This window comes from Myotis myotis, unplaced genomic scaffold (genome assembly GCF_014108235.1).
Source record: "Myotis myotis isolate mMyoMyo1 unplaced genomic scaffold, mMyoMyo1.p scaffold_m19_p_10, whole genome shotgun sequence".
NCBI lineage: Eukaryota > Metazoa > Chordata > Mammalia > Chiroptera > Vespertilionidae > Myotis > Myotis myotis.
This window is the reverse complement of record NW_023416314.1, coordinates 75,796,868-75,823,856: the sequence shown is the minus strand read 5'-3', so window position 1 is coordinate 75,823,856 and position 26,989 is coordinate 75,796,868. Positions and strand designations below refer to the sequence as shown.

General features: G+C 42.3%; 1 protein-coding gene and 1 pseudogene across 17 annotated transcripts; one reads left to right on the top strand and one right to left on the bottom strand.

Annotated features, from left to right (window-relative positions):
* On the top strand, positions 1-26,989 carry TCP11L1 (t-complex 11 like 1). 17 transcript variants are annotated; one of them, XR_004970560.1, is made up of 12 exons: positions 1-138; positions 2,251-2,335; positions 3,255-3,438; positions 7,637-7,769; positions 11,043-11,163; positions 12,548-12,768; positions 16,047-16,183; positions 18,572-18,768; positions 22,077-22,258; positions 24,764-24,936; positions 25,372-25,683; positions 26,596-26,734. XR_004970560.1 is itself a non-coding variant. In XM_036326305.1 (11 exons), the coding sequence occupies exons 3-11, from the start codon at positions 3,279-3,281 to the stop codon at positions 26,796-26,798; spliced, it is 1,527 nt and encodes a 508-aa protein (XP_036182198.1). In that variant the 5' UTR covers positions 1-138; positions 2,251-2,335; positions 3,255-3,278; the 3' UTR covers positions 26,799-26,989. The 17 variants fall into 17 exon arrangements, 3 of the variants coding, with proteins under 3 accessions (XP_036182198.1, XP_036182199.1, XP_036182200.1); XR_004970561.1 differs by having other exon boundaries at positions 3,231-3,438; XR_004970564.1 differs by lacking the exon at positions 1-138 and adding an exon at positions 370-595.
* Positions 10,397-11,032, bottom strand: LOC118664090 (annotated as a pseudogene).

Here is a 26,989-nt window from a genome sequence, read left to right as displayed (position 1 = left end):
CGGCGAGGGATGTGGCCTTTGAGGGGCAGAGGCTGAACGCCCCGCCCGCCGCGCATCTCTCCCCGCCTCCGCCGGGGCGCCGGTCCAGCCAGATTCCCCGCCCCGGACGCAGCTAGGAAAACGCCGACTCCGCCGCAGGTGAGGGGAGCGGGCGCGGAGGCTGTCAGCACGAGTTCGAAATGACAGGCACTTCTTCGCCTCCCCGCGTCGGGCCGGGTCCCGGTGATGGCGGGTGGAGGCGAGGAAGCGGCGGGGACCGCGGGCGGGTTTAGCGCGGCCTGCGTCCCACCCCTCGCGGCGGTTCTCCGGGCGCGCCCCGCTTCCATCGCTGCTCCCCGCCTGGGCCACTCCCTCGCCGGCCCAAACAGTTGTTTACAAAGCCGTCTGGGAGGAGTGGCGCCGCGTGCGGGAGGACGTGGCTCCCGGCGTCGGTGCCCCGAGCCCCTGCGTTTTGCCGAAAGACCCTCTCTGCGGGGGCGTCTCTGGTGTCCAGCTCGGCCCGGGCTGAAGCTCCGAGAGGCGGTCTTCACGGCCCGATCGGGGACCCCGCCCCTCGGCGCCCTTTCCAGGCTTGGCGGGCACTGGGGAGTGTTGAGTGAGTGAGCGCACCGAGTGCGTGAATGCATCCTCCAGCCCGGAACCGCCCCTGCCATTCACGGGAAGCCGGTCGGGAGCCAGCTGTTGTCATGCACGGTCTGCCTTTAAACGTCCCCCAGACCGGAGCGGCGTAGGCTAGCGGCGTTGTCCAGGTGGGGAAGCGGGGCTGGTAAAGGGCCAGAATGGGGACCCGTGCATGTCCGAGACCAACGCCCATCCCTCCCGCAGACACCGACGTCACTGAGATGACACAGCTGTCAACAGATCCTTAGTGGGTGTCTGTTTGGGGCATATATGCATGGAGCATACGTGGGGGCTATGGTTGGTCTTGGCCCTTAAGAAGTTAAAAATCTAGGTGAAAAGTTGTTTTTTGTTTGTTTGTTTTTAAAGAAAACTAGCAATTTTACAATCTGGCCCCGACCCGTCTTTTTACCTTCCTCACCTGCTCTTAAGCTACTTATTTATATGCCTCCACTTGTGCTCTTCCTCTCCCCCTCCAGACATTTTTTTTTTTAATTGAATGAAATCCTACTCTTTTCTAAAAGACCAGCTCAAATGTCCCCTTTTCTGGGAATACCAACCTCCTTGCAGGCAGAATTAGTTTCTCCCGCTGCTCTATTTCCTTAGTGATTTCATAATGCCATGAAGGCTTAAGTTTCACCGTGTTTCCTTGTCAGAATGACTCTCCCTAGACCATGCCTTTTCATCTTCCTATTACTACTTAAAGAAGCGTATTTTGAATTGGATTTAAGGCAACGGTGAGTGCCAGATGTCTAGTAACCAGTCCTGCAGGAGTTCAGAGAAAGGTGCAAATACTGGTGAGGTTGGGGAAGGTCCTGGGAGGAGCGTGGACCCGAGCCTAATTTTACCAGGACGGGTTAGTTTATGTAGGTAAGTTTCCTGCCTTTCCTCCGCAGAGCATAGAATGAATTACTTCATCCTTCTTGAGCTCATTCCCAGCATGTGAAAGGGATAAAATTAGAAGTGTTTTTGTTTGTCCTTTCTCTTAGGATTTGCTGGTAATGTTATCTGTTGGCTCTTGGAGCATTTCCAGAGCCAAATAGGATTTAGAACAGAGAGGAGATGGGTGTCTGGAGTGAGATGCTGGAAGGTAAAGGGGAACTGTTTTAAAGCCACGTGGACTCTTCAGGACGTGAGGGTGATCTGGCTGCAAAGTCTGTCACCCCACTGATCGCCAGGGTTGATTTGGCTGATCTGGCTGGTTAGGCAGGTGTCCCCTTCCCCCCTCACCACTCCATCTGCCTTTCTCCCAAAGCTGTGTTCTTGGTCGAAGAGGGCCTTCCCTGCTGGAGGCGAGGACTAACTGTTCTTGGGTCAAGGGTATAACCAGTAGCTGCACTCTCCTGCTAGAATCTCCAGACCAGCTCTCAGGGTCCATTTGTAGAGCATAGGGTAGTCAAGCTTCCAAGACTCCAGACACATTCAAATGAGGTGCTGCATGTGGCAACCTGCCATTCAAGAAAAGGAAAGAGGAAGGAAGGAAGGAAGGAAGGAAGGAAGGAAGGAAGGAAGGAAGGAAGGAAGGAAGGAAGGAAGGAAGGAAGGAAAAGAGTCTTCGTATGAATAATACAGGCCTGAAAATGTAAATTCCAGTAACTTCATTCTATTTAATGGTGGTATCTAAAATTTCAGGTAATTATATCAAGTGATTCTTCTCTGATGTGCAGAAGAGAGTCTGCCATTGACTCTTTCTTCTGATCTCTGGATTACCTGCCAGGTGTGTAATGAAGTTTAATTAGTGTTTATGAAAATGTTTTGTGATCTTCAAATGCTAATAATACCAAGACTGATTATTTTCAGTAGTGTAAGTGCAGGAATGGAACGTTACATCTTTCTCTTCCCTCAATTGGAAATACCTTAGGAATAGAGAACTCTAAAACAGGGGTGGAAACCAACTTGACAAAAACTTATACAGTAAATAAGAGGGTACTATTCCAGGCCTTTATTAACTGGCCCAAACTCACATGTTATTTCTATTCTAATCGGCAACTAAAAAAATTAAAACTGCACCCAGCCACATATATCATGGTTATTGGCAACTTCCTGCTTTACTCATCATCCTTTTCTGCTGACTGGTAAGGAGTTAATAAGAGTATTTGCCCCACACATTCTTCTTAAATGCTTCATAAGATTCTATCTTCTATCTGTCATCCAACGTATCTCATTCACATAATGGGATCCGGGAACCAACTCCTCAGCCAGTGTGTTCACTTGGAAGCCTGATTAAACATTAACACATTATTTCCAAAGTTTTCCTACCAGCACTCAGGGGTGAAAGTAAAGAGTTTTAAGAGTCGAATCACTCTTTGAATTAAAATGGAAGCAGGCAGTTTATAGCCCTGTGTGCTAATGTTACATGGTACTCAGGAAAGGGACAAAAATACTCAAACCTGTTACTCTCCATCTGAGATACAGGTCCATTAATTTGATAAATAACAAAAGTGTATGTTTAATCATTGGAGTAGAATATTATAACTGGTAAGATCCTAGCAAGCCTATTTCTTTTACAGATGAGAAAGCTGAAACCCAACGAGATTAAATGATTTGTGAGGAGTCACACTGCTAGTTACTGACAGAGCTAAAACATTTTGCTCCTTTTTTTGTCTTCCCAGGTTCATTATCTTTTTTCTTTTTAGGAAAGTGAATAAACTTAATTGAGAATGTCTGAAAATCTTGAAAAGTCCAATATAAATGAAGCAGGAAAATCAAAATCAAATGATTCTGAACAAGGCCTTGAAGATGCCATGGAAGGTTCTGATGAAGCTTTACAGAAAAAAAAGTCAGGCTCTCCTAGCACCCAAAGAGTGCAAAGACCTCACTGTAAGCAAATCTAACGTTGGTTAAAAACAATATTTTCAGATGATATTTTTATTAGGCCTCCCTGAGCTAGGTTCTAATAATATGATAACATTGCCACTAATTAGCATTTAAGAACAATAACAGTTTCTTCTTTCTCTTCCAACTGGCAGCCTAGTCACTTGTGGGTTTTCAATTGCATGAGAAATTAAAGTTTTTGAATAATGTCCAGAATGTTCCTGTCTTCGTGCAGCCTCAGTGACATTCCAGTTTCTCCGAAGTGCTCTGAAAAATAGGAGGTTGGATTCTATATTGCAGTTTTAATTAAAAGAATTAAAAGAGTGTTTGAAAGGCTGAAGCAGGTTCCAGCCAGGACTGTGCCTGTGCAGGTTAAAACAAAAGGGGGGGCGGGTATTAAACTGGAGTGACTTCACCACACCCTAGGTTCATTGCCTGGAGGCTGAGTTCTCACAGGTTGAAGGAATTCAAATTGCTGAACATACATGGTAAAGATACCTCAGATCCCTGGCAGGGAGCAGGCCTCCTAAGATGAAAGGGTGGCAGTTTTTGCAGACATTCCCAGCAGTTGCCCCAACTCATGTCTTTTATTAAGAATACTTATGTTTTTTGAAGTGAGTCCAAAAATGGAAGTTTTAAGAGGGGATGTCATAGTCTAAGAATGTCATTGCTGATGCTATCTCTTTAAAGTGTAGATGATCAGTAATTCTTCATAGTTGGAAGAAGTACAAACATTTTTGTGTTTCCAGATAATTTATTAGTCAACATAGTACCCTTTTGCGGGTGGGAAAGGGAAGCACTTACGAGTATTTCATGAACTTTTGTCCATGTGGCTTCAAGCTACCTGGACACACAGACCCTCCCATTCTTCCCCCCCGCCCCCCCCCCCCCCCCACACACACACATACACCCGTAGTCTTCTCCTCAGCCCTTCTGCTGAAGAATTTGGCCTGCACAATGACAGACTGCCTTGGGAGCTTTCTCTTCCCCAGAGCTGTGTTGTAGCCCGATCACACTACATCAATGATAGGAGCAGCTCCAGCCTTGTCTTGGCAGCATTTACCTGTGTCTGCTCACTGACCAAGGCCCACAGTTTGTCAAGATTGACAGTTGGGCAGAAACTCTGGTTCCTCTTTAAGTGGTAATGCCACCAAAGTAACCTGGGTGATATTTGTCCAAGTTGATCCTGGGATGACGCATGCCACCAGCATTCCCTCCAGGGGCTTCCAGTGCCTGCTGATGCGGCTGTGGCCGTGGCTCATGTGGCCCCGAAGTTTCCAGGTCTTCCTCGGTCTGGATGGCGTATCAGCAGCCAAGACGAAAGTTAACGTTGTATTATTATAGCAAGCATTGGACCCTTTTTATTACTAGGAGAACTTGGTGTGTTTCTGTTATTTCATAAATTTAAGATGATTATACATTTGGAGATTTTGCAAAACCTAGGTTAAAACAAACTTGGAAGCCCTGGTGACAATCTCTGGATTTCTTTTTAAGAGATTAAGAACTCGGAGTTTAATAACTCCTGATGCATGATATTGATATACTACATTGGACGTTCCATTTTCTGATGAATGGCTTGAAGAAATTTAGTAATTGTTGTATATATAGTAAATCCCTACTGAGTGCCTTCAAATTTTTAATCAACTTTATTGAGGCATAATTTATACTGCATAGTAAAATTCACCAATTTTAAGTGTGTAGATTGATGAGTTTTGACCAATACATTTACAGTTGTGTCACTACCACCATGATCATGAGCTGCTAGAACAGCGGTTCTCAACCTGTGGGTCGCGACCCCTTTGGGGGTCGAACGACCCTTTCACAGGGGTCACCTAAGACCATCGGAAAACACATATATAATTACATATTGTTTTTGTGATTAATCACTATGCTTTAATTATGTTCAATTTGTAACAATGAAAATAAGTCCTGCATATCAGATATTTACATTATGATTCATAACAGTAGCAAAATTATAGTTATGAAGTAGCAACGAAAATAATTTTATGGTTGGGGATTACCACAACATGAGGAACTGTATTAAAGGGTCGCGGCATTAGGAAGGTTGAGAACCACTGTGCTAGAACATTTCCATCACCCCAAAGTTTTCTGTGCCCCTTCACATAAATCTTCCCCTTTCTCCACCATCCCTGGGCAACCTCTGATCTGCTTTCTGTCACTATAATTTTGCCCCCCCCCCCTTTTTAAATCATCACCCAAAGATATGTGGGTTTTTTAAAGTTGATTTTAGAGAAAGGAAGAGGAAGAGAGGGACAGAAAGAAACAATGTGAGAGAGAAACATCAATTGGTTGCCTCCTGTACTTGAGACTAGGGATCAAACCCACAACCTGGGTATGTGTCCTGTCTTGGAATCAAACCCATGACCTTTTGGTGTATGGGACAACGTTCTAAATAACTGAGCCACACTGGCCTGTTCAGGAATCATTTTTTACACATATGCTATCTAATTGTTCCAGCACCATTTGATCAAAAAATTAATTTTGCCTTATTGACCACATGTATAGTTCCTGTATGTGTGTGTTGTATTCGCCTATTTCTGCATCTTCTGCTCTCTTTAGTTGATCTATGTCTATCCCCGTACCAAGAACACTCTGTCTTGATTATTGTAGCTTTATGTGGTATTGAAATCAGTCAGTATGAGGCCTCCAACTTCATTCTTTTTTCATTTTCAAAATGATTTTGCCTTTTATAGGTCTGGTGCATTTTTATATAAATTTTAAAATCAGCTTGGCAATTTTAACAAAAAAAATCTTGCCGGGACTGCAAATGTGGTTGCATTTTATCAATAGATCAATTTGGCAAAAATTGACATCTTAATAATATTGAGAATATTGAGAATTTCTGTCTGGGCTTTGATTTTGGGTATTCTATTTTTTAATATTAATGAAGCAAATTATTATTTTTATTAATATTTTTCTGGAAATGCTTAGAATTTTGTTGCGTTTTTCCAACTTCCCCTTGTGTGACCAAATAAAATTTTTTACCAGACAGTGTATGACCAGCTCTTGGATTTAGTTCCCTTTTTCTGCTGAGCAAAAGAAAAAAGTAAAAGAGGAAGGAAAATTACTTTTCACCAACTTAAAAACTTTGTAATTATTAAACCCTGTGTAAACCAGTGACATTATTTACCTCATTTTAAGCCCAGGTCCTTTCAGATGACATAAAATTAATATTGTCATCTTCTAGGCCATTGCTTTTCAAAGTATGATTTCTGCAACCATGAGTATCAGCTGGAGATGTGTGAGAAATGCAGATTCTCTGGCCCTACCCTAGATCAGCTCAATCAGAACCCTGTGAGGAGGGCCCAGCAATCTGTTTTCACAAGCATTTCCCCCTTCCCCCGCCCAATTCTGTTATAGGCTAAAGCACTGCTATCATGGACTTTATTTTAAAAACAGCTTTATTGATATACAAGAAAATCCATGTATTTATCAGAATTATCCAGTGTTCCTTGGCTCAGAACACCTGGGGAGATTTCTGGAAGATAAATCACAAGTTTTATCCAAGGAGAGGGAGAGATGGAGTCTAGTTATTGCAGCTGTTGATACGGAAGTGAAATCTACAGGACTTGGATATCAGAGCTGTGGGACGGGAGAAATCAGAGGACTCAAGGCTTTGACACAGTGAGCCTGTATTCTACAAAGTTCTTGGGTCACACACCCTCTGATTTCTTCATTGGTCAGCTTTAGAACGCATGTTCTCTCTTGGTATCTGTACAGGGTAGTGTTTTGGCAATGTTTAAACAGCACCTGGCACCTAAAGTACTTGCTGCTGTTTTAATTTTGGGAGATTCATTCATGGATAGTGTTACTGGTGGAGCAAAATGTAAACTGCTCATGGGAGCAAAACAGGAAATCTTAAATCTGGCGTCTCTCATTTGTCGTTAAGGATTGATAGTCTGTAAAAGTTTTTCTGTCTCAGTTAATTGTAATCATTTCTCATTGACCAGTCTCAGTAAAACAAAACATGTTTTGAGCATTGTAAACAATTTCTGCTTTTAGGACTCTAGATTAAAAAAATAATAATAATACAGGTTTTTTGTTTGAAATTGCCGGAATATTTTCGTAAGTAGAGGCCTAACCAAAAATTATTAGCTAGTGCCAGAACTACTTCCTTCTCCTTACTTTAATAGAAATTCTAATCTAGAGAAGCAAATCTCTTACACTGGATTTTTTGTTACAGCCAGTCCTCCTCGCTTTGTGACAGTAGAAGAGCTTCTAGAGACAGCAAAAGGAGTCACTAACATGGCTCTAGCCCATGAAATTGTAGTCAATGGAGACTTCCAGATTAAACCTGTTGAATTACCAGAAGACAGGTAAGGTGGTTACTAAGTTACTTGTTTAGTAGAATACTGTCATTTCCTAGTTCTGTTCTTCAGTTGATGTCATTATATTCAAATACACCTCTCCTTTTGTATGTTTCTAAAAAATACTCCTCTACCAAGAATTACTCGAGTTTGAAAGTGGATCGAAGGACCATTGATCCTTCAAAAATGTAAAGAAAAATCTTTCATGTTCACTTCTCCCTTCTCCATAGGACTTAGCTGCCTCCTACTGTGTTTTCATTGCTCGTTTCATTCATTTCTCGTAACTATCACATTGCACTGTAGCTGTTGGTTTACTTGTGTTTCTTACCAGGTTGTAAACTGCATCAGGGGTGGGGAACCTTTTCTGCCCAGGGCTACTTAGATATTTTTAGCATCATTCAAAGGCCATACAAAATTATCAACTTGAAAATGAGCCTGCTATATTTGGTCGAACATTTAATGAACTCACCCTAATGCTTTGGCAGGGCCAGCCCAAGTGATTTTGTGGGCCTTGTATGGCCCGGCAGGCTGGATGTTCCCCACCCTGCTCTGTAGACAAGAACTATACCTTGTTCTCTGTATCCCTAGCACCTGGCAAATACCATATTGAATCTAATACTCTATTGATTGTAAGGTGCACCTTTTAAGATGTATGGTCATAAGGAAGAAAAATCATTGGCCATTATAATTGTGAAAGGGCCATGGAAAAAAGAAAGGAGGAGGAATGGCTGCTGGGTTGGCAAGTGCTAGTGTCTCCCACAATAGGCTTTTAAATATGACTTTACAGACATTTCTTATGTGTTCTGCCAAGATAGTACTTTTTCACAGTAATAATGCAGAATTACTTGTTTTGCTCTCGTAGTAGAATTACAAGTTTTATTTATTTATTTTATTAATCCTCATCCAAGGATATTTTTCCATTGATTTTTTTAGAGAGCGTGGAAGGGAAGGAGGAAGGGGGGAAGAGAGAGAAGAGACAGAGACAGAAAGATAGACATCGATATGAGGGAGACACTGCCGGAAGCCGGTCCATCCTTGCTGCTTGACACAGTCGCTGCAGGATAGAAACATCTGCACAGCATATGTTTCAAGGGACCTGGCGTATATAGCATACTGTTCTTAATATGTTTGCTCCCCTTAGCGCTGTGTGTTTTAACCAAGGTCACCTCTCCGAGAAAGGTTGTTTCCCCAGGTAGGGATTTTTCCCTGAAGTTAGGGAGGGGATGAAACTCCTTAACTAAGTGCCAGGTGGGTAGTTAATCATTTTAACTACAAACAATCATGCTTAAGCTACATAATCTTTACTCCCTGGAATGGAGATAAGAAACGCCCTAACCTTTGTAATAGAAATTGACAGGATTAAAATCAACTGGTATAAATATGGATGTAACAAGACAATAAACACCAGAACCTCTCTGGAGATCCAGACCAGAACTTGGCTGGAGATCCTGGCTGGACATCCTGGCTAGGCTGCTGATCAACTGAACACTGTCTCCATGTCCTTCCTTCTTCGCCGACTCCGTCCACGCCTTTGGGGACCCCTGGACCTGCTGGGGTTGGACCCCGGCAAGACACATCGATTGGTTGCCTCCCACATGTGCCCTGATTGGGGCCGGGGGTCGAACCTACAACCCAGATAAGTGCCTTAGACCAGGAACCGAACTTTCAACCCATCAGTATGTGGGCTGGTGGACTAACCACTGACCCACACTGGCTGGGCGATAATTACTGGTTTTAATGAAGTGTTATAAGATGTTATAGTTTGGTACCTCGTCTAAGCAGTTGTTTCATATATCACATGGAAATAGGATTTTGTTAGGAAATAAAGGATATGTATGTGTATGTATGTATGTATGTGTGTATGTGTGTGTGTATGCGTGTGTGTGTGTGTGTGTGTGTGTATGTATATATATATATATATATATATATATATATGCCAGATTGTTATTTTAAACTACTTAATCATAAATACCTTAGGAAACTTGATGGTATAAAAAAACTTAAAAATTAACAGCTCTAAACTTTCCAATATTCTTTTTATCATATGGCATTGTTAATGCTGTTAACTGGTTTAATGCCATCTGTCAAATTAGTTGAAAGTTATTCTTTCCAGTGAGGTACTTATTGAAATAAATCACTAACTAAAAATAAGAAGACATGTGATTAGTTTAATTATGTCTGGTAAATCTTTCTTTTATTCCAATTAAAAAAAAATTCTCACCCTAAACCTGTAGAATTTGTGTTTTTGAAAGTGATTTGATAATAGCCAAAAGTAGAAATAACCCAACTGTCCCATCATCACATGAATAGGTAAATAATATGTGGTATATCCATGTAATGGAATATGTTTCAGTCATAAAAAGGATCAAAGCACTGATACATGTTATATGGATGACAGTGCTTAAAAGCATTTTGCCAAGTAGAAGGATCCAGACCCATAGTCCTCATACTGTACAATTTCATTTACATGAAAAATTCAGAGAAGAAAATCTGTAGAGACAGAAAGTAGATTAGTGATTGCCTGGGTTGGGGTGGAACTGGGCAGTGACTCCTAATAGGCACAAGGATGTTTGTTTTTTATAATAATTAATAGAAGACTTATTTAAACAATAATACATATAGTACTCATAGTAGACTTAATGTGAGATGTTAAATGTTTGATCCAATTTTCCTTCCTGGATAAGTTTTTCTTTCCTATCTCTCTATCAGTTTTAAAAATGTAATACCAGAGAAGAGGGACCCAATTCTAATCACAGCTCCTAAGAGTGAGGCCTTGAGAATGGGTCTGAAATTGGGATAGGCATTTGCTGATCTTGTGTAGGCCCAATGATTCAAAGCAGGATCTTTGATGGGCTCTAGGAGACTGGGTTCGTTGTACTGAAGCAGGTACTCTCTTGTAAGCAGGTATCTTATGGCCACCTGCTCAGCTTGTGCCTTCCAGGTTTCTGGAGATATGTCGTATTCAACTAGGTTGAGGGTAGGGGCAGGGTGGCCAAGCCCAATGGCTTGTACTCTGGGAATGCCTTCAGGCATCTTTGGAACCTGGTGCACAACTTGGGCACGAGTGGTCTTCCTGAAGTGATAGAAATGTTTTGTTGGACTGTGGTGATGGTTGCACAACTTGATGAGTTTACTAAAAATCTTTGAATGGTATGCTTAAAACAGGTGAATTTTATAGTATGTAAATCATAGTTCAAAAAAAGCTGTTTTAATTTTTAAAATGTGATTTGAGCTCAAATATTTTATTTGTTTTTGCTTCCCCCCTCCCCCATTTGCCTCCAGTTTGGAGAAGAAAGTGAAGGAGATTGTACATAAAGCTTTCTGGGATTGCTTGAGTGTCCAGCTAAGTGAGGACCCCCCAACCTATGACCATGCCATTAAACTTCTCGGGGAGATCAAAGAGGTAAGGTGAAGAGCAAATTGTGGTGCTTTTCTGGTGTGTTAGGAATATTCCACTTCTCTGTGTTACTGTGCCAGAAGACTAAAGAAATTAAGGATGAAATTAAATTACTTGCCAAAATGTGGATTGAGTACTTTTGGCTTAAAGCCCTTTTTAATGTTTCAAACAAGCTATGATAACCTGAAGGCATTCCTTTGTAGACAAAGAAAAGATTAATATTTTAAAAAACAGAATTATTAGACAGTATGGAGTTTCCTCAGAAAACTACAAATGGAACTCCCATTTGACCCTGTGATCCCACTTCTAGGAATATATCCCAGGCAACAAGAAACACCAATCAGAAAGGATATATGCACCCCTATGTTCATAGCAGCACAATTCACCATAGCTAAGATCTGGAAACAGCCTAAGTGCCCATCTGTAGATGAATGGATTAGAAAACTGGTACATCTACACGATGGAATACTATGCTGCTATAAAAAAGAAGGAACTCTTACCATTTGCAACAGCATGGATGGAACTGGAGAGCATTATGCTAAGTGAAATAAGCCAGTCAATGAAGAAAAAATACCACATGATGTCACTCATTTCTGGATAATAAAGACCATTATAAACTTATGAACAAAAATAGATACAGAGGCAGAGCTGCCTCGAACAGACTGTCAAACTACAGCAGGAAGGCCGGGGAGGGTGGGAGGGCAGGAGGGGGGTGGGTAAGAGATCAACCAAAGGACTTGTATGCATGCATATAAGCATAACCAATGGACATAAGACACTGGGGGGTAGGGGAGGCCAGGGGATTGTCAAGGGCGGGGGAAAAAAAAAGGAGACATATGTAATACTCTTTGTAATACTTTAAGCAATAAAAAAAATAAAAATAAAAAAATAATAAAAATAAAAATAATTAAAAAAAACCAGAATTATTTAGAGAAAATTTATTTTATGAAATATAGGTGATTTATAAAATTTTCAATAGGTGTGGACACGTTCAATTTATAGTGGCCAAAAAGTGATTCAGCCTGAGGAATAGAGAAGGCCTTAAGTGAAAGGGCTGTTTTTGTGATGCCTTTTACAGTAGTATCAAAGAAGAGATGTTTCTGTGGAAATTGGCCTCTGTGGCTGGTTCACAGGCTTGTGTTAATGTGTTTTACTTTTCTCACTTCTATTCAGTTGAGCGTTACCTAGAACTTAAATGGAAACTTAAATAGCTCTAAATGATTTGTAGACATGTTTTTCTGTAGACTTGTTGAATGAGGGGTTAAAATATGTGCAACCTTATAGTAACAGTTGGTAAGTCCTCATTTGGGTAGGAGTAAATTCCTGTATATATAATAAAAAATGATGTCTGACTAGGAAACTGATTAAAGTTGGCTGTACTCTTTTGCAGACTCTCTTATCTTTCTTGCTGCCTGGTCACACTAGACTGAGAAACCAGATTACGGAAGTCTTGGATCTGGATCTCATAAAGCAGGAGGCAGAGAATGGGGCCCTTGACATTTCCAAGCTAGTTGAATTCATTATTGGCATGATGGGGACACTGTGTGCACCTGCTCGAGATGAGGAAGTTAAGAAGCTAAAGGACATTAAGGAAATAGTGCCCCTTTTCAGGTATGAGAGTTGTGTTAATCACCTCAGTGCACCTAGAACACAGAACCTCTTTTCAAAAACCTCTTCTCAAATACAGATAACTCATGCATTTTTGTTGTTATTGTTAATCCTCACCCGAGGATAATTTTCCGTTGATTTTTAGAGAGAGTGGAAGGGTGGAGAAGAGTCAGAGAGAGAGAAATATCGATGTGAGAGAGACACTTTGATTGGTTGCCTCCCACATGCACCTCGACCAGGGCCAGGGATCAAGCCTGCAACCGAGGTACATGCCCTTTACCAGAATTGAACCTGGGACCCTTCAGTCTGTGGGTCGACACTCTATCCACTGAGCTAAACTGGCTAGGGCAGATAACTCAGGCATTTAAAAAAATTTTAAACAGGAAACATTTTATAAAACATAGAAAGGTAGAAAGAAGAGAAAAGTTCACCCATAACTTTACCACCAAAAGGCGCAATCACTGTTATAATGTTGATATATATTTTTTTAGTTTTTTACCATTAATGTTTTTTTATTCCAAATCTACAGAAAAGTCACAAAAACAGTATAATTATGACTCATATACCCTTTATGTAGATCCACCAATTTTTAACATTTTGTCAATTTGCTTTCTTTATATTTTGTTTATTTTATCTTTTTATTCTTCACTCGAGGATATGTTTTTATTGATTTGAGAGAGAGAGAGAGAGAGAGAGAGAGAGGGAAACATTGATGTAAGAGAGAAACCTTGATTGGTTGCCTCTTATACATGCCCCTACCGGGGATGGAACCTGCAACCAAGGCATGTGCCCTGACCAAGAATTGAACCCACAACCTTTTTGGTGTACGGGATGATGCTCCAGCCAACTGAGCCACCCAGCCAGGGCTCCCAATTTGCTTTTTTTATATATACTTGTGAGTATGTATGCATGTGTGTATGTTTTTTTCTCCTGAACCTTGTGAGAGTTAATGGCAGACATTGTGACATTTCACCTTTAAATATTTCAGCATCTCCTAAGAATGTAGACATTCTATATAATCAGAATACAAACAAGACATTCAATAAATTTAACTTTAATATAATCCTATTAACTAACATATTTTATATTAACTTTCTTTGGTCTTTTGCATGTTTATATTTAAATATATATCATTATTATTAAATTTATATAATTGTTATGCTAATGTGGACAAAGAATTGATTGATGCTGCCTGAGATTTTGACTTTTGGTTAACTGCTTAGCTGTGTGTTCCTGTGAACAGATAAAGATGTTTTGTATCAAAATGGCACTAGGCAACATTGCTTATGGGGCACGTGAACTCTGATTGGTGAATTGCGTCTGGACTGAAAGGAATAATAATGAACTATAAATACTGGATGGGACACCATACTTTGAACTTCCTTTAGTGAGGTAGCTTTTATAATTGGACCCCTAGTGAGGACCCTGGAAGCCATGCTATAGAGTTGTTACAAAATATTTTCTCACCTGAAGACTGTCAAATTACAGCAGGAAGGCTGGGGAGTGTTGGGGGGGTGGGTAAGAGATCAGCCGAAGGACTTGTATGCATGCATATAAGCATAACCAATGGACACAAGACATTGCGGGGGGGTGAGGGCATGCGCGGGGGGGGGGGGGGGGGCGGCCTAGGGGAGGCCAGGGGAAGGTCAATGGGGAAAAAAAGGAGACATATGTACTCCTATTTGTAATACTTTAAACAATAAAACAAATTTAAAAAAATATTTTCTCACCTGAGGCTTTTAAGCCAGGTGGCTCTCACATGTCTGAGTTGTGTGCTTGTGGCTGGTACTGAAACTCTTGTTGAAGAGGAATGTTTGGAGCTGCCCTGTTGGCAAGCTGTGTGACTAGATGGTGCCAAGGCTGTGGCTTATGATAGTCTTGTGAGTGTGAATATTCAGATGAACCTGAGGAGACTTAGTGAGCATTGCAGGCCTTTCTCTGTTAACATTATACCCTAATCATTTCACTTATTTTTAAAAAATAATTCTTTATTGTTGAAAGTAGTACATGTGTCCCCTTTTTCCCCCCATTGACTCCCTCCAGCCTGCCCCTGCTCCCTGCCCCAGGCCTTCAGCACCCTATTGTCTGTGTCCATGGGTTATGCATATATGAATATAAGGTCTTTGGTTGATTACCCCCCACCCACCTACTCTCCCCCACCTTCCCTCTGAGATTCTGCATCTGTTCCATGCTTCCATGTCTCTGGAAATTTAAAGTGTCATTGAGATATTGTATATTCACATGGAGTTGTGAGAAATAATATAGTACACTTTATCCAGTTTTCCCTCAATGGTAACATTTTGTAAAATGTAGTGTATTGCAACCAGAATATTGACATTGATACAATCTACTACTCTCACTTAGGTTTCCTGATTTACTTGTATATATATTTGTGTGTTTGTGTATTTTTATATGATTTTATTATCTGTGTGAATTTGTGTATTTGCCACCACATTTAATTTACTGAACAGTTTTAACACCACAAGGATCTCTTGCATTGCCCTTTTATAACCAACTTATATGATTTTTAAAAAACTCCCTATAAGCATTTTCAATAGCTGCAAAATATTCATTTGAATATAATTAAGGTGTTTTTTTTGTGTGTGAAAATCAACAATTAGATTATGTATAATTATTTACTATTTAACCCAGCAATGAACATCTTTGTGCACAAAACTTTTACCTGTATTTTAGGTTATTTCCTAAAGATAGGTTCTTAAGATGGGATGACTGTGTCAAGTCTGCTCATTGGGTACATTCGGAGAATGAAACAGCAGTTCTGCCACCAGAACTAGAATGTAAAGCATGCCCTGAAGTAAGAGACACTGAGGTAGGAGGAGAGGAGAGAGGAGAGTTAATTTCCTTTCTCCCCTAGGAACGTGAATTAACCTATGTGAGAATAGCTACTGGGTGATGAGCTCTCTGCCCTTAACCTCGAATCTTGGGCTCCTTCCTTCCTCTGTGGCTGCTGTGAGGGCTGCCCCAAAGCCAAGGAATGCATTCCGGTCTAGACAGGCAGTGGGGAGAGCTATGTTTGCTTGGGGGCACGGGGTAAAGGGGTGGGGACAGAAAGCAGCTTAAAAATTTGCAGTCTTTTCAAACTATTACTTAAGCTTTTGTGTTTTCTGAATGTGTTTTTCTTAATTCACTTCCTCATGATTTTTCTCACTTTTCCTGCCAACCTTTCTGAGATGAAAAGACTATCTCAGATCACCTCTTTTTGTTAAAACTATGTTTACTTTACAGTGTCCAGTTCTAAATCCTTTGCTCTCCTCTTTTAGGGCAATTTTTTCTGTGTTGGACCTGATGAAAGTGGACATGGCGAACTTTGCTGTCAGTAGCATCAGGCCACATCTCATGCAGCAGTCAGTTGAATATGAAAGGAAGAAGTTTCAAGAGCTTTTGGAGAAGCAGCCAAGTATGTTTAAATGTTTTGGGATGTTCTTTTGTTGTCTGTTTCTTTTTAATTTAGTTGCTGTAGCTTGTTGCATAACAATATTATTTTCAAAGCAAAACTTTAGTGTAAGAATAGTCTTATTTGAAGACAGAAAAGCACAGACATTAGCACTTGAAAAGAAAGTTTAATTGACAAACAAGAGAAATATAAGTAGGATATAAAAATACAAATTTAAGCCTTGGCCAGTGTGGCTCAGTTGGATGGAGTGTCGTCCTATGCACCAAAAGGTGACATGTTTGATTCCTGGTCAGGGCACATACCCAGGTTGTGGGTTTAATCCCCGGTCCAGGCACATATGGGAGGCAACTGAAGTTTCTCTCTCTCAAATCAATAAAAAAACACATTCTTGAGTAAGGATTAAAGAAAAGAATAGAAAATTGAAAGAATGGTGATTTTTTTTAAAATTAAATCTTTATTGTTCAGATTATTACAGTTGTTCCTTTTTTCCCCCCCATATCGAAAGAATGATGATCTTAAATAGGTTTTTAATGATGACACCAATTTGAGATAAATTTTATGCTTGGCCTTGATTTTAAAACATGACAGCCCAGCCAGCATGGCGCAGTGGTTTAGCATCAACCTATGAACCAGGAAGTCATAGTTCGATTCCCGGTCAGGGCATACACCTGGGGTTTCGGACTGGGTCCCCAGTGTGGGGCTTGCAGGAGACAGCCAGTCAGTTATTCTCTCTCATCATTGATGTTGGTATCTCTCTCTCTCTCTCCTTTCCTCTTTGAAATAAAAAATTAAATTAAATTAAAAAATGAAACAAACATGACAAACTTCTTGTGACTGTTGGATTCACTTTTCTCTTCCCTGTGAGGTACATCAAGAAATTTCACTTTGCTTCGGTTTCATATTCATAAATCTGTCTTCAGACCCAGAAAAGTCTTACTTTTATGAACCTCTCAGATGACTGCAGGAAAACAGATGACTATAGAATCCAAAATTATGTTGCATTTCGAGGGTGACTTGCGGGTCTCTGGATTCGCAGCTACTGTCTGGGTAAATTGCAATCTTCAGATCTATTTTAAGACTAGTCCCGTTTAACCTGTAACTTTGCTGGTCACAAAGTGAAAGTGCCTGTCTCGGCATGGACTGTGTTGCCGGACCAGAATAGTTCATTCAGCCCTGAGCAGTTGTTCATCCAGCCCCAGACAGAGACGTTTGGGATGGTGCTGGGCCAGGAGGAGAAGGACAGAGCAGAGTAGAAGTATCAGACCAGAGGAAGACTGGCTGATGTTTGTTCCGTCCCAGGCTTGTGCCCAGGGTGTACGTGCATTATCAAGTATAACCCTCACACACTAAGCCTCTGAGGTGGGCCCTATATTTAACCTCATTTATAGATGTGGACATAGATTTGAGAGATTTTTGGCTAGAACTGATTGACCACACAGCTCACTTCCTCATCCAGTGTTGTCCTGCCTCTCAGGAGACATGCAGGGTTGCAGTCTGACTGGCGGAAGAGACTTAGTGTGAGAGCCAGGTCCGGCAGCTGGGACCCCGCAAAGGGCACACTGTGGCCAGAGTCTAGAACTTAATACTCACAGCATAAAAGCTAAGGTTTCCCAAAGCTGCTGGGCCTGGAGAATGCTGTTGGCAGAAGAAGGCTAAAGCAAGAGCGAAGCTCAGAACCAAGAGCTCCGTGTGATCCCTGTGTTGACAGAAGCAGAGGTGTGTCTCCTGCATCAACCAAGAGTGAACTCCAGCCCTGGCCTTGGCTGCCCACGGGCTTTCAGGTGGACTCCACTGGCAGAGCTGAGCCCCGTTCCAGGACCTGCCAGAGGGATTTCTTGCTCAGATAATGTGGCAGGAGCCTCATTTTCTTTCTCTTGTGTCCTTCAGAGTCCCTGGTGCCTTACTCTACTTAGAAAAGTAGGGAGAGGGTGATAGTGGATGAAAGACAGTGCTCCAAACGCTGCATAATACACATCAAACGTGTGACAAAGCTCACCTCCTGCAAGGCTAATGGTAAACCAGCTTGAAAGGAGACTAAGATCTAGACAAGGAAAAGCCAGGGTGGGAGAGAAGAGAGCAGTTCATTGACCATCTGTAGGTGGCAAGGCCAGGTTAGGTGCTTTATAGGCACAATCTTGTTTCATCCGCACAACAGACTGTCACGTGATGCACACTTCCTTATTTTAGGAATCTGATGTTCAGACAGATTATGACTTGCCTAAGATCACTCAGCCAGTAATTAGTGATACTGTGATTTGGACCAAGTTCTATTTGATTCCAAAGTCCATTCTCTGTACTCTACCACACCTCCAGGATGGCCTTCCCAAAGGTAATTCCGAGAAGCATCCCTCCTGATGGTTACAGTAATGCCCACAGCCTTGTTTTTCACAGATTCCCTGGACTTTGTCACCCAGTGGTTGGGAGAAGCCGCAGATGACCTTATGCATCAGACGTATAAAAATGCCCTGCCAGCTGTGGGAGGGGCCGCCGGATCGGGGGGCAGTCCCACGCCTAGTCCCGTTGCTGTCCAGAATCACGCGTACCTGAAGCTTCTGAAGTGGGACCACCTCCAGCAACCTTTCCCCGAGGTAAGTGCTCCAGAGCAGGGTGACTGCTCGTTTCTTTTTGTGCTGCCGAACTTTTAAAAAATAATAGTTTTGTGATGCTATAATTCATATACCACAACATTTCCCCTTTTACATTGTACAATTCAGTGTTTGGTTTTTTTTGGATACTCACAGAGTAATGTGACCATTACCGTTATTTCATTTCAGAACATGTTCATTACCTCAAAAAGAAACCCTGTACCCATTAGCAGTCACTACCTTCCCCACCCTCCGCCTCCATCCCTGACCACGAATCTACTTTCTGTCTCTGTGGATTTGCCTATGCTGGACGTTTCTTATAAGTGGAATCATACAGTATCAGCCTTTGTGTCTGGCTTCTTTCACTAAAGATATGTTCACCCATGTTGTGGCATGTGTCAGTATGTCATTCCTATTTTTTTTTTAGTTGTATTTTTCTTTGTAAAATACACATTACAGAATTTATCAGTGTTAAGTGTATAGTTCAGTAATGCACCAGGGCCTCTGAAGGCCTTAAGTATTCACATTGTTGTGCAGCCATCCCCACCATCCATCTCCAGAACTTTTCCATCTTCACAGATTAAAACTGTACCCTTTATTTATTTTATTTTTAAATTAAATTTTTATTTTTTTTTCATTGATTTTAAAGAGAGAGAGGAACATTGATTTGTTGTTCCACTTATTTATGCATTCATTGGTTGCCTCTTGTATGTGCCTTGACTAGGGATCAAACCCGCAACCTTGGTGTTTCGGGACCATACTCTTCCCAACTGAACTCCCCACCCAGGGCTATGTGCCCTTTAAACAGTAACTCATTCTTTCCTCCCTCTGCCCCTGGCAGCCACCATTCTATTTTGTGTCTCTGATTTTGACTACTCTGGGTACCTCATATGAGTTCAGCCATACAATATTTGTCCTTTTGTGTCTAGCTTGTTTCATTCAGCATAACGTCTTCAGAGTTCATCCATGTTGTAGCATGTGTCAGCATTTCTTTTTAAGGCTTCATGGCAATACCACATTTTGTTTATTCCTTTACCAGTTGATGAACATTTGGATTACATTTGGATTGTTTCTACTTTTTGGCTGTTGTGGATAAGCAGCTGTGAACATTTGGGTACAAGTTTTTGTGTGAACGTATGTTTTCAGTTCTCTTGGGTATCTCAAACGATTAGTTTCTGGGTCATGTGGTGACTCTAACATTTTGAGGGACTGCCAAACTGGTTTCCAAAGTAGCTGCTCATATTATGGTCCCATCAGCAATGTATGGGGCTTCCAACTTGTACTGCTGAACCGCTATCCTGTTGTTACTCATCTTGATCAAACAGTAGCATTGATGGTGCCTGTTAGTTTTATCTAAAGAAACTTCTTCCCTTTCCATGCCGAGCGATATTTTTTCTTACTGTGTTTTTCACAGTAAGTTGTAACTGCAGCAGTCCTTTGAGGAGATGACTAACAAGGAATTTCCCCATTTTGTCTGCAAGTAGCTGGTTTGGTGTGTAGACTCCCCCTCTTTTTTGAGGGCACTCAGGCTTCTGATCTCTAGCCGCAGGCACTGCTACTTCTCTAAATATCGTTATCTCTAAGTTCCTTATGATTGTTTTCATGACATTGAAAGCCTAAGGTTTCATCTCTTGCCTCTGAGTTCCGTGTTTTGTGCCTCAAGAGGGTGTTGAATTAGGGGTAGGGAGTCGGGAGCGGGTTCTCTGCTGGAGGGCAGTTCTCAGCCTTAAAAAAATAGCTGTGAAGAGGACGGTGTTTTCATTGGGGATAGATGATTACTTTTGGAATTGATTTTTGGAAATCTTTGGCGTCCTAAACTCACTATACTGCATTCTATTGGGAGGCATCAAAGTAAGGACGCTGCTGTGTAGCAAAATGAAGTGAAAAAAGAGACCGAGTTGGTTAAGGGCATTTGTGTTTAACAACTGAATCTCAATCTTCAAGGATAATTTTTACTCCTTGAGACGAATTCTGGGCTAAGACCCCAAATTGTTACTGCCTTGAGTTGGTGTGTCAGCTTCTTATAGCAAGACTGGTCCTGAAAGTTCATTTGATTAACCTGTAAAAACTCAGATCAGAAGTCATATCTCCTCAGTCTTTCTTCTGCTCTTTCCCTCACTCCATGCAGGGGACATTGCCCTGGGAGGACCCAGGGTGTCTTTAACACAGGACACAGCCATGGAAATTCACCACTGACTGCTTTCCAGGAGGCTTTGGGTTATTACCTGTCATTCCCACTTTTTCCGTTTACTGTTTATTTTTCTCTTTCTTTAACCACTTACCAATTCTTGAGCATCTCCTTTCTGGGTAATGAGGGTGAATAAGTATAGGCTCTGCCCTCAAGGACTTTCCTCCTTCACTCTGGTACCAGATAAGTGAATCGCTGGTTTGCCCAGGACTGATGTGTGTGTGTATGTGTTGTGGGGAGGGTGTGCTCAATGCTTGGAAAAACTAAAACTCAAAACCTCAGAGTCTAGAGTAAGGGGAGGTTTATTGATCAAGAGGCACCAAGAAGATGGGAGGCCTCACCTCAAATCCACCTTCTGGAAGTACAGAGGTCAGGCCTCTTCTGCACCAGCCCAATGGAATGTGGGCGGGGCTGATTTTGTAAGGCTCCAGCCACAGCAGAGTTCCTCTAGTGATAAGCATGTCTGTGTGCCAGACACACAGGAGCTATTGGCCTGAGGCCTGGAACGAGGCAGCCTTGCACACGCGGAGTCGGAGAGGTGGGGCATTTCACTCTGACGTGGTGGTCGTTCACAGGACTTGGTTTCTGTTTTAAAACCGAGACAGCCCTGGACAAACTGGGATGAGCTGGTTACCCGTGCTCTGTACCTCATTACCCTTTCCTATCTAATGATGTAACTTCTATTTATTTTATTTAAAATTTTCAAAAGTATATATATTTTTTATTTCAGAGAGGAAGGGAGAGGGAGAGAGAGAGAGAAACTTCAATGATGAGAAAGAATCATTGATCGGCTGCTTCCTACATGCCCTCCACTGGGGATTGTGCCCTTGACTGGAATCAAACCCGGGATCCTTGAGTCCGCAGGCCGATGCTCTATCCACTGAGCTAAACCAGTTAGGGCTGTCTCGTGTTCTTAATGGGTGTGCTCTACTGCAGCCTCTCTGAGGAAGAAGGGGCTCCTAGTCTTAGCCCACGTGTGAATGGAAGGATAATTCACACATGATTTCTTTATGGCTGTGAAATGACTAGGAAATCTGAGGGAAAATTTAGAGGCTGTGGCCCCACCGCCCTCTGCTGGCAGCCTGAGTCTACAGCTCAAGGGTGATTTCTGTTTTCATCACAGACAGTGCTGATGGACCAGGCTCGCTTCCAAGAGCTCCAGCTCCAGCTGGAACACCTCACCGTCCTGGGGGCGGTGCTGCTGGTCACGTTCAGCATGGCTGCCTCAGGTGTTTCCAACCAGGCCACCTTCGCTGAGAAACTCAAGATGATCGTGAAGATCCTGCTCACAGATATGCATCTGCCGTAAGTGGCTAAAGATACCCTGGGTCCTCCCAGGGCATTGTCCCCTGTGTGTAGAGGGCCTTTAATGGATGGGTGGAGGCAGTGGGTGGGCAGAGAGCAGGCAGGAACTGAGGTCTCCAAGTGTAAGGCAAGATCTAGGGCAGCCGTGGGCAAACTACGGCCCGCGGGCCATTTGAAATGAATAAAACTAAAAAAAGAAAAAGACCGTACCCTTTTATGTAATGATGTTTACTTTGAATTTATATTAGTTCACACAAACACTCCATCCATGCTTTTGTTCCGGCCCTCCGGTCCAGTTTAAGAACCCATTGTGGCCCTCGAGTCAAAAAGTTTGCCCACCCCTGCTCTAGGGCCACCTTCTAGGAATCGAGAGACCTTGCTCTCCAGCTTTCTTTACTCCAGCAGAATTTATTCAGTCATATGGTCAAAGTTAGCATCAACTCCATGTTAGAAAGGCTCTAGGATAGTGGCTTTCACATATTTCTGACCAGGACCCATAGTAAGAAATTTATTTTCTATTGTGACCTAGTACACACTTACACACATCACATATGTAAATAAAGATTTCAAAAATTGCAATCTACCCTAACTATGTTTAATACACCCAGGTATTTCTATTCTATTCCATTAAAAAATACTGTTTGCTGCCCTAGCTGGTTTGGCTCTGTGGATAGAGCGTCGGCCTGCGGACTGAAGGGTCCCAGGTTTGATTCCAGTCCAGGGCATATGCCTGGGTTGCAGGCTCGATCCCCAGTAGGGGTCATGCAGAAGGCAGCAGATCCATGATTCTCTCTCATCATTGATGTTTCTATCTCTCTCTCTCCCTATCCCTTCCTCTCTGAAATCAATAAAAATATATTTTAATAAAAATACTGTTTGTGCCTGGCTGGTGTGGCTCAGTGGTTGAGCATCGACTCATGAACGAAGAGGTCACCAGTTTGATTTCCAGTCAGGGTACATGCCTGGGTTAGTATGGGGCATACAGGAGGCAGCTGATTAATGTTTCTCATCTACATTTCTATCTATCTCTCTCCCTTTCTATCTCTCTCAAAATCAATAAAAATATATTTTTTAAGTTTTCTGCCCTTTGCACATTTCTCATAGACATTTTGTGCTGGGTATATTGGATTATTTTATCAACCAGCACTAATGCACACTTTTTTTTCTTAAATATTTTTATTGATTTCAGAGAGGGAGAGCGATAGATAGAAAGAGAAATATCAGTGATGAGAGAGAATCATTGATTGGCTGCCTCCTGCACACCCCTACTCTAGATTGAGCCTGCAACCTGGGCATGTGCCCTTGACTAGAATCGAACCCAGGCCCTTCAGTCTGCATGCCGACGCTCTATCCACTGAGCCAAACCAGCCAGGGCTAATCCAACTTTTAAGGGCAGCTGCTGTAACTGCTCTTACAGTGAAGTCAGATTAGGCCATTTATGTGGTTTATAGCATATGGAAAATTTAGAATGGTTCTAAGTAAGCAAGGTCTGACAAGGTCTAATTGAGAAGATTCCTCAAGGGGAATGTCCCCAAAACATTTTCATCCTTACGAAAGGAGGACTTTTACTGCTGAGTTTGCATAAAGCATGCATGTGTTTGGTGCAGTGAGGGGCACGTCCACATGTTGTGACTAGGGGTTCAATAGGGCAGGAGGGTGTTTGCTGAGCTGAGGCCTAGCCTGGGGCTCTCGTGCAGGTGTAACCCTGAGCTGTCACAAAGGTTCCCCTCCAGTAACACTGCTCTGTCAGTTACTGATGAGAGGGGCCCTGTTCAGCGAGTCCTTAGGAGTCCAGCCCTGCATGGCCATATTCACCCTGGCAGTCAGAGCTGGTGCCAGCAGTGAGTGCAGGGCTTGCACATTTGCTCCCACTAGTTCTGCCGTTTTAAGACTCTAGACCCCCAACAAAGGCAATTAATTGCCTTCTCACAAAATACCTGCCAGCAGACCAGCAGAATACCTCCCAGAATACCCAGCTGCTGGGAGGGTTCCCAGCAGACCTGGGCCCCCAAGAAATCCATATATTAATTATCTTAACCTTTAGATTTCAGTTTTACTCATTCTTTTAAAGTAGTTATACTCACGTCTTTTGAAAATTAAACGGGAAAAGGTGTATTGAATGAAAAGTTTCTCTCCCACTTCTGTCCCATTGCTACCTAATTTCTGGTGTCTTGTGTATTGTTCCAGAGTTATTCAGGATATTCTAAGTCAGTTCCAGGCTGATTTTACCACACATGCTAGCAAGAAGTTGGGTTTTGAGTTGTTGGTCCTGATGTTTTCTGAGTTCTCCCCTCCCCACTGTCCTTTCTGGGGTTGGGAGGAAAGAGAGAGGAAGGGAGAGAGTGTAGAGGGGAGAGGTTATGGGCAGCGAAGAGTCACAGATGTTTCCTTTGGACACATCAGCCCACAACTTGGTTGTATGATTTTTATCAGGACATGGGCAGAGGTGCACCTTGTTTATAGGTTCTTTCTTCCCTGGCTTCTCCTTTCCCTTTTCTACTCAAGCTCCTTCCATCTGAAGGATGCCCTGACAACCATTGGTGAGAAAGTCTGCTTGGAGGTGAGCAGCTGCCTTTCCCTGTGTGGGTTCACCCCCTTTACCACGGACAAGGAGATCGTGCTCAAGGGCCAGATCCAGGCGGTGGCCAGTCCTGACAACCCCATCCGCAGGATCATGGGTACGTTTTGGGGGAAGGCAGGAAGCAGGGATCACCACTTGCCATTAGGATGACCCAAAGGTTTGGGCAAATGACCAGCCAGCCATCATTGTTTTGAAGGCTTTGAGTTTGAAATTACAGCCCTTGGTCCAAAAGCCTGCTCCAGGCCTGCCAGCATGGTTCAGTGGTTGAGCGTGGCCCTTTGGACCAGGAGATTGCGGTTCGATTCCCGGTCAGGGCACATGCCCGGGTTGTGGAGCGTGATTCTCTCTCATCATTCATCTTTCTCTCTCCCTTCCTCTCTGAAATCAATAAAAACATACTTTTTTTAAAAAAAAAAAAATCCTGCTCCAGCAAAAGCTGAATGATTCATGGTTATTAGATATTAGGTTGGATAGAAGGGTGGACCAGTGGTGGGTCTGCTTCTAATACTATGATTTTTTTTTTTATTCTTAGTAAAAGAATATTTTTTTTACTTTTTTCATATTTATGAAAAAAGAGGTACGTGGATCAGTGGTTTTGAAAAAAATATTTTGTCCCAGTCCTGCAATGGTCACAATTTCACCTGTGCGTCACTCCGGAGCAGCCTCTTGAAGATATTGCCGTGCCCTCTGACCATCAAGATTAATATTATTGAGAAGCAGGAAAGTGCCTGTAAATAGAGCTGTCCTTGTCCTGCCATCCTGGTTGTTTAGTAACAGCCAGTTATAGACATGGAGATAGAAACCTGCCCTCACAAAGGAATGACACAAGGATCTCCACTTCTGGGTGAGGCTTCCAGCTCTGGGAACCTTGGAAAACCAAACTAACTTTGGTGATCAGTTAGCAGTTTCTCTGCGTTTTTGGGTTCTGAAGGGTGTGAGTCATTTATTCCTGAGAGGGTTCCCCAGGGCAGGGTGTGGGCAAGTAGTGTGGAAAAGCCCATTCAATATAAATGTTTCTATTGCTTTTGTAATAAAATCTGTAAGAAATATGGCTTATACTCACAATTTTTCGGCTAATGAGGACACACAGGAAAGTGCAGAAGCATTGTAGAAGGGAATGGGCTAAAAAAGCATCAACCTAAATTATTCCTCAGAGTAGGACAACTTCACAAATGCCACCAACTCCATGGCCTCCCATGGTAGGCATTGAAGAAGGAAGTTCATGCTTCTTTCATACGGACTTAGTGGGAAAAGACAGATCACAAGCCATCAGTGCTGGAATCTTCTTTTTGCTTTTGAACTTGTGATTCCTGCTTTATTTTTCCTCCCACTTTTTTTATGTGATCTTCAACCATGGCTCATGTTGGTCGCAGTATGACTTGCTCCTCTGAGAGCAGAGCCTGCTAATGCTCTGGTTTCCCAGTATTTATCCATACATTTGTTCTTGCTTTCCAAATGTATTTTGAGCTTTTATAGGGGCCAGGTTTCATGCCAGGGACTATGCTGGATGCTGGGGAGAGAAGAACACAATAAGCATGAGTCCTACCTTCATGAAACTAACCACCTAGAGGGGGAGAGGAAACAATGCAAATGTGATGGCTCTTCAGAGTGCAAGGGGCTCTGGGTACCTGATCTGGGAGGTGGTCAGGAAAGACTTTCCTAAAAAGGTGATGTTTAAGTTAAAAATGGAAGCATAATCATGTTTATAAAGTCACCCTGGACAAGAAACAACTAATTGCATTCTTTTCTATCACAGATTCCCGAATCCTGACCTTCTTAGAAACCTACCTTGCCTCAGGCCATGAGAAGGCATTGCCCACAATACCTGGGGGATTGGGTCCAGTCCACAAAGAGCTGGAGGAAGTTGCTATTAAATTTGTTCGTCTGGTCAACTATAACAAGATGGTCTTCAGTCCCTACTATGATGCAGTCCTCAGTAAGATCCTTGTTAGATCCTAACACGTGTGCTCCCAATAGCAGCAATATTATCTACTCTGCTCAGATTGCCTGTTCTCAACTCTAATGTTGCTTTGGAAAATGGCTCTTTAGTACATTTCTATTTAATAGCATTGATTCCAAAAGGAAGAATATATTTATTGTGTATCACTATTGAAAAGACTTGTTGAAAAAAAAGAAAAAGAAAGAAAAGA

What these genes read in the sequence shown, in the direction of transcription:
- TCP11L1 (XM_036326305.1), top strand. Translation starts at nt 3,279, where the DNA reads ATGTCTGAAAATCTTGAAAAGTCCAATATAAATGAAGCAGGAAAATCA. An exon ending in GCTTTTGGAGAAGCAGCCAA is followed by an intron (nt 16,184 to 18,571) that starts GTATGTTTAAAT and finishes TGTTTTTCACAG; the next exon opens with ATTCCCTGGACTTTGTCACC. An exon ending in CCCCATCCGCAGGATCATGG is followed by an intron (nt 24,937 to 26,595) that starts GTACGTTTTGGG and finishes TTTCTATCACAG; the next exon opens with ATTCCCGAATCCTGACCTTC.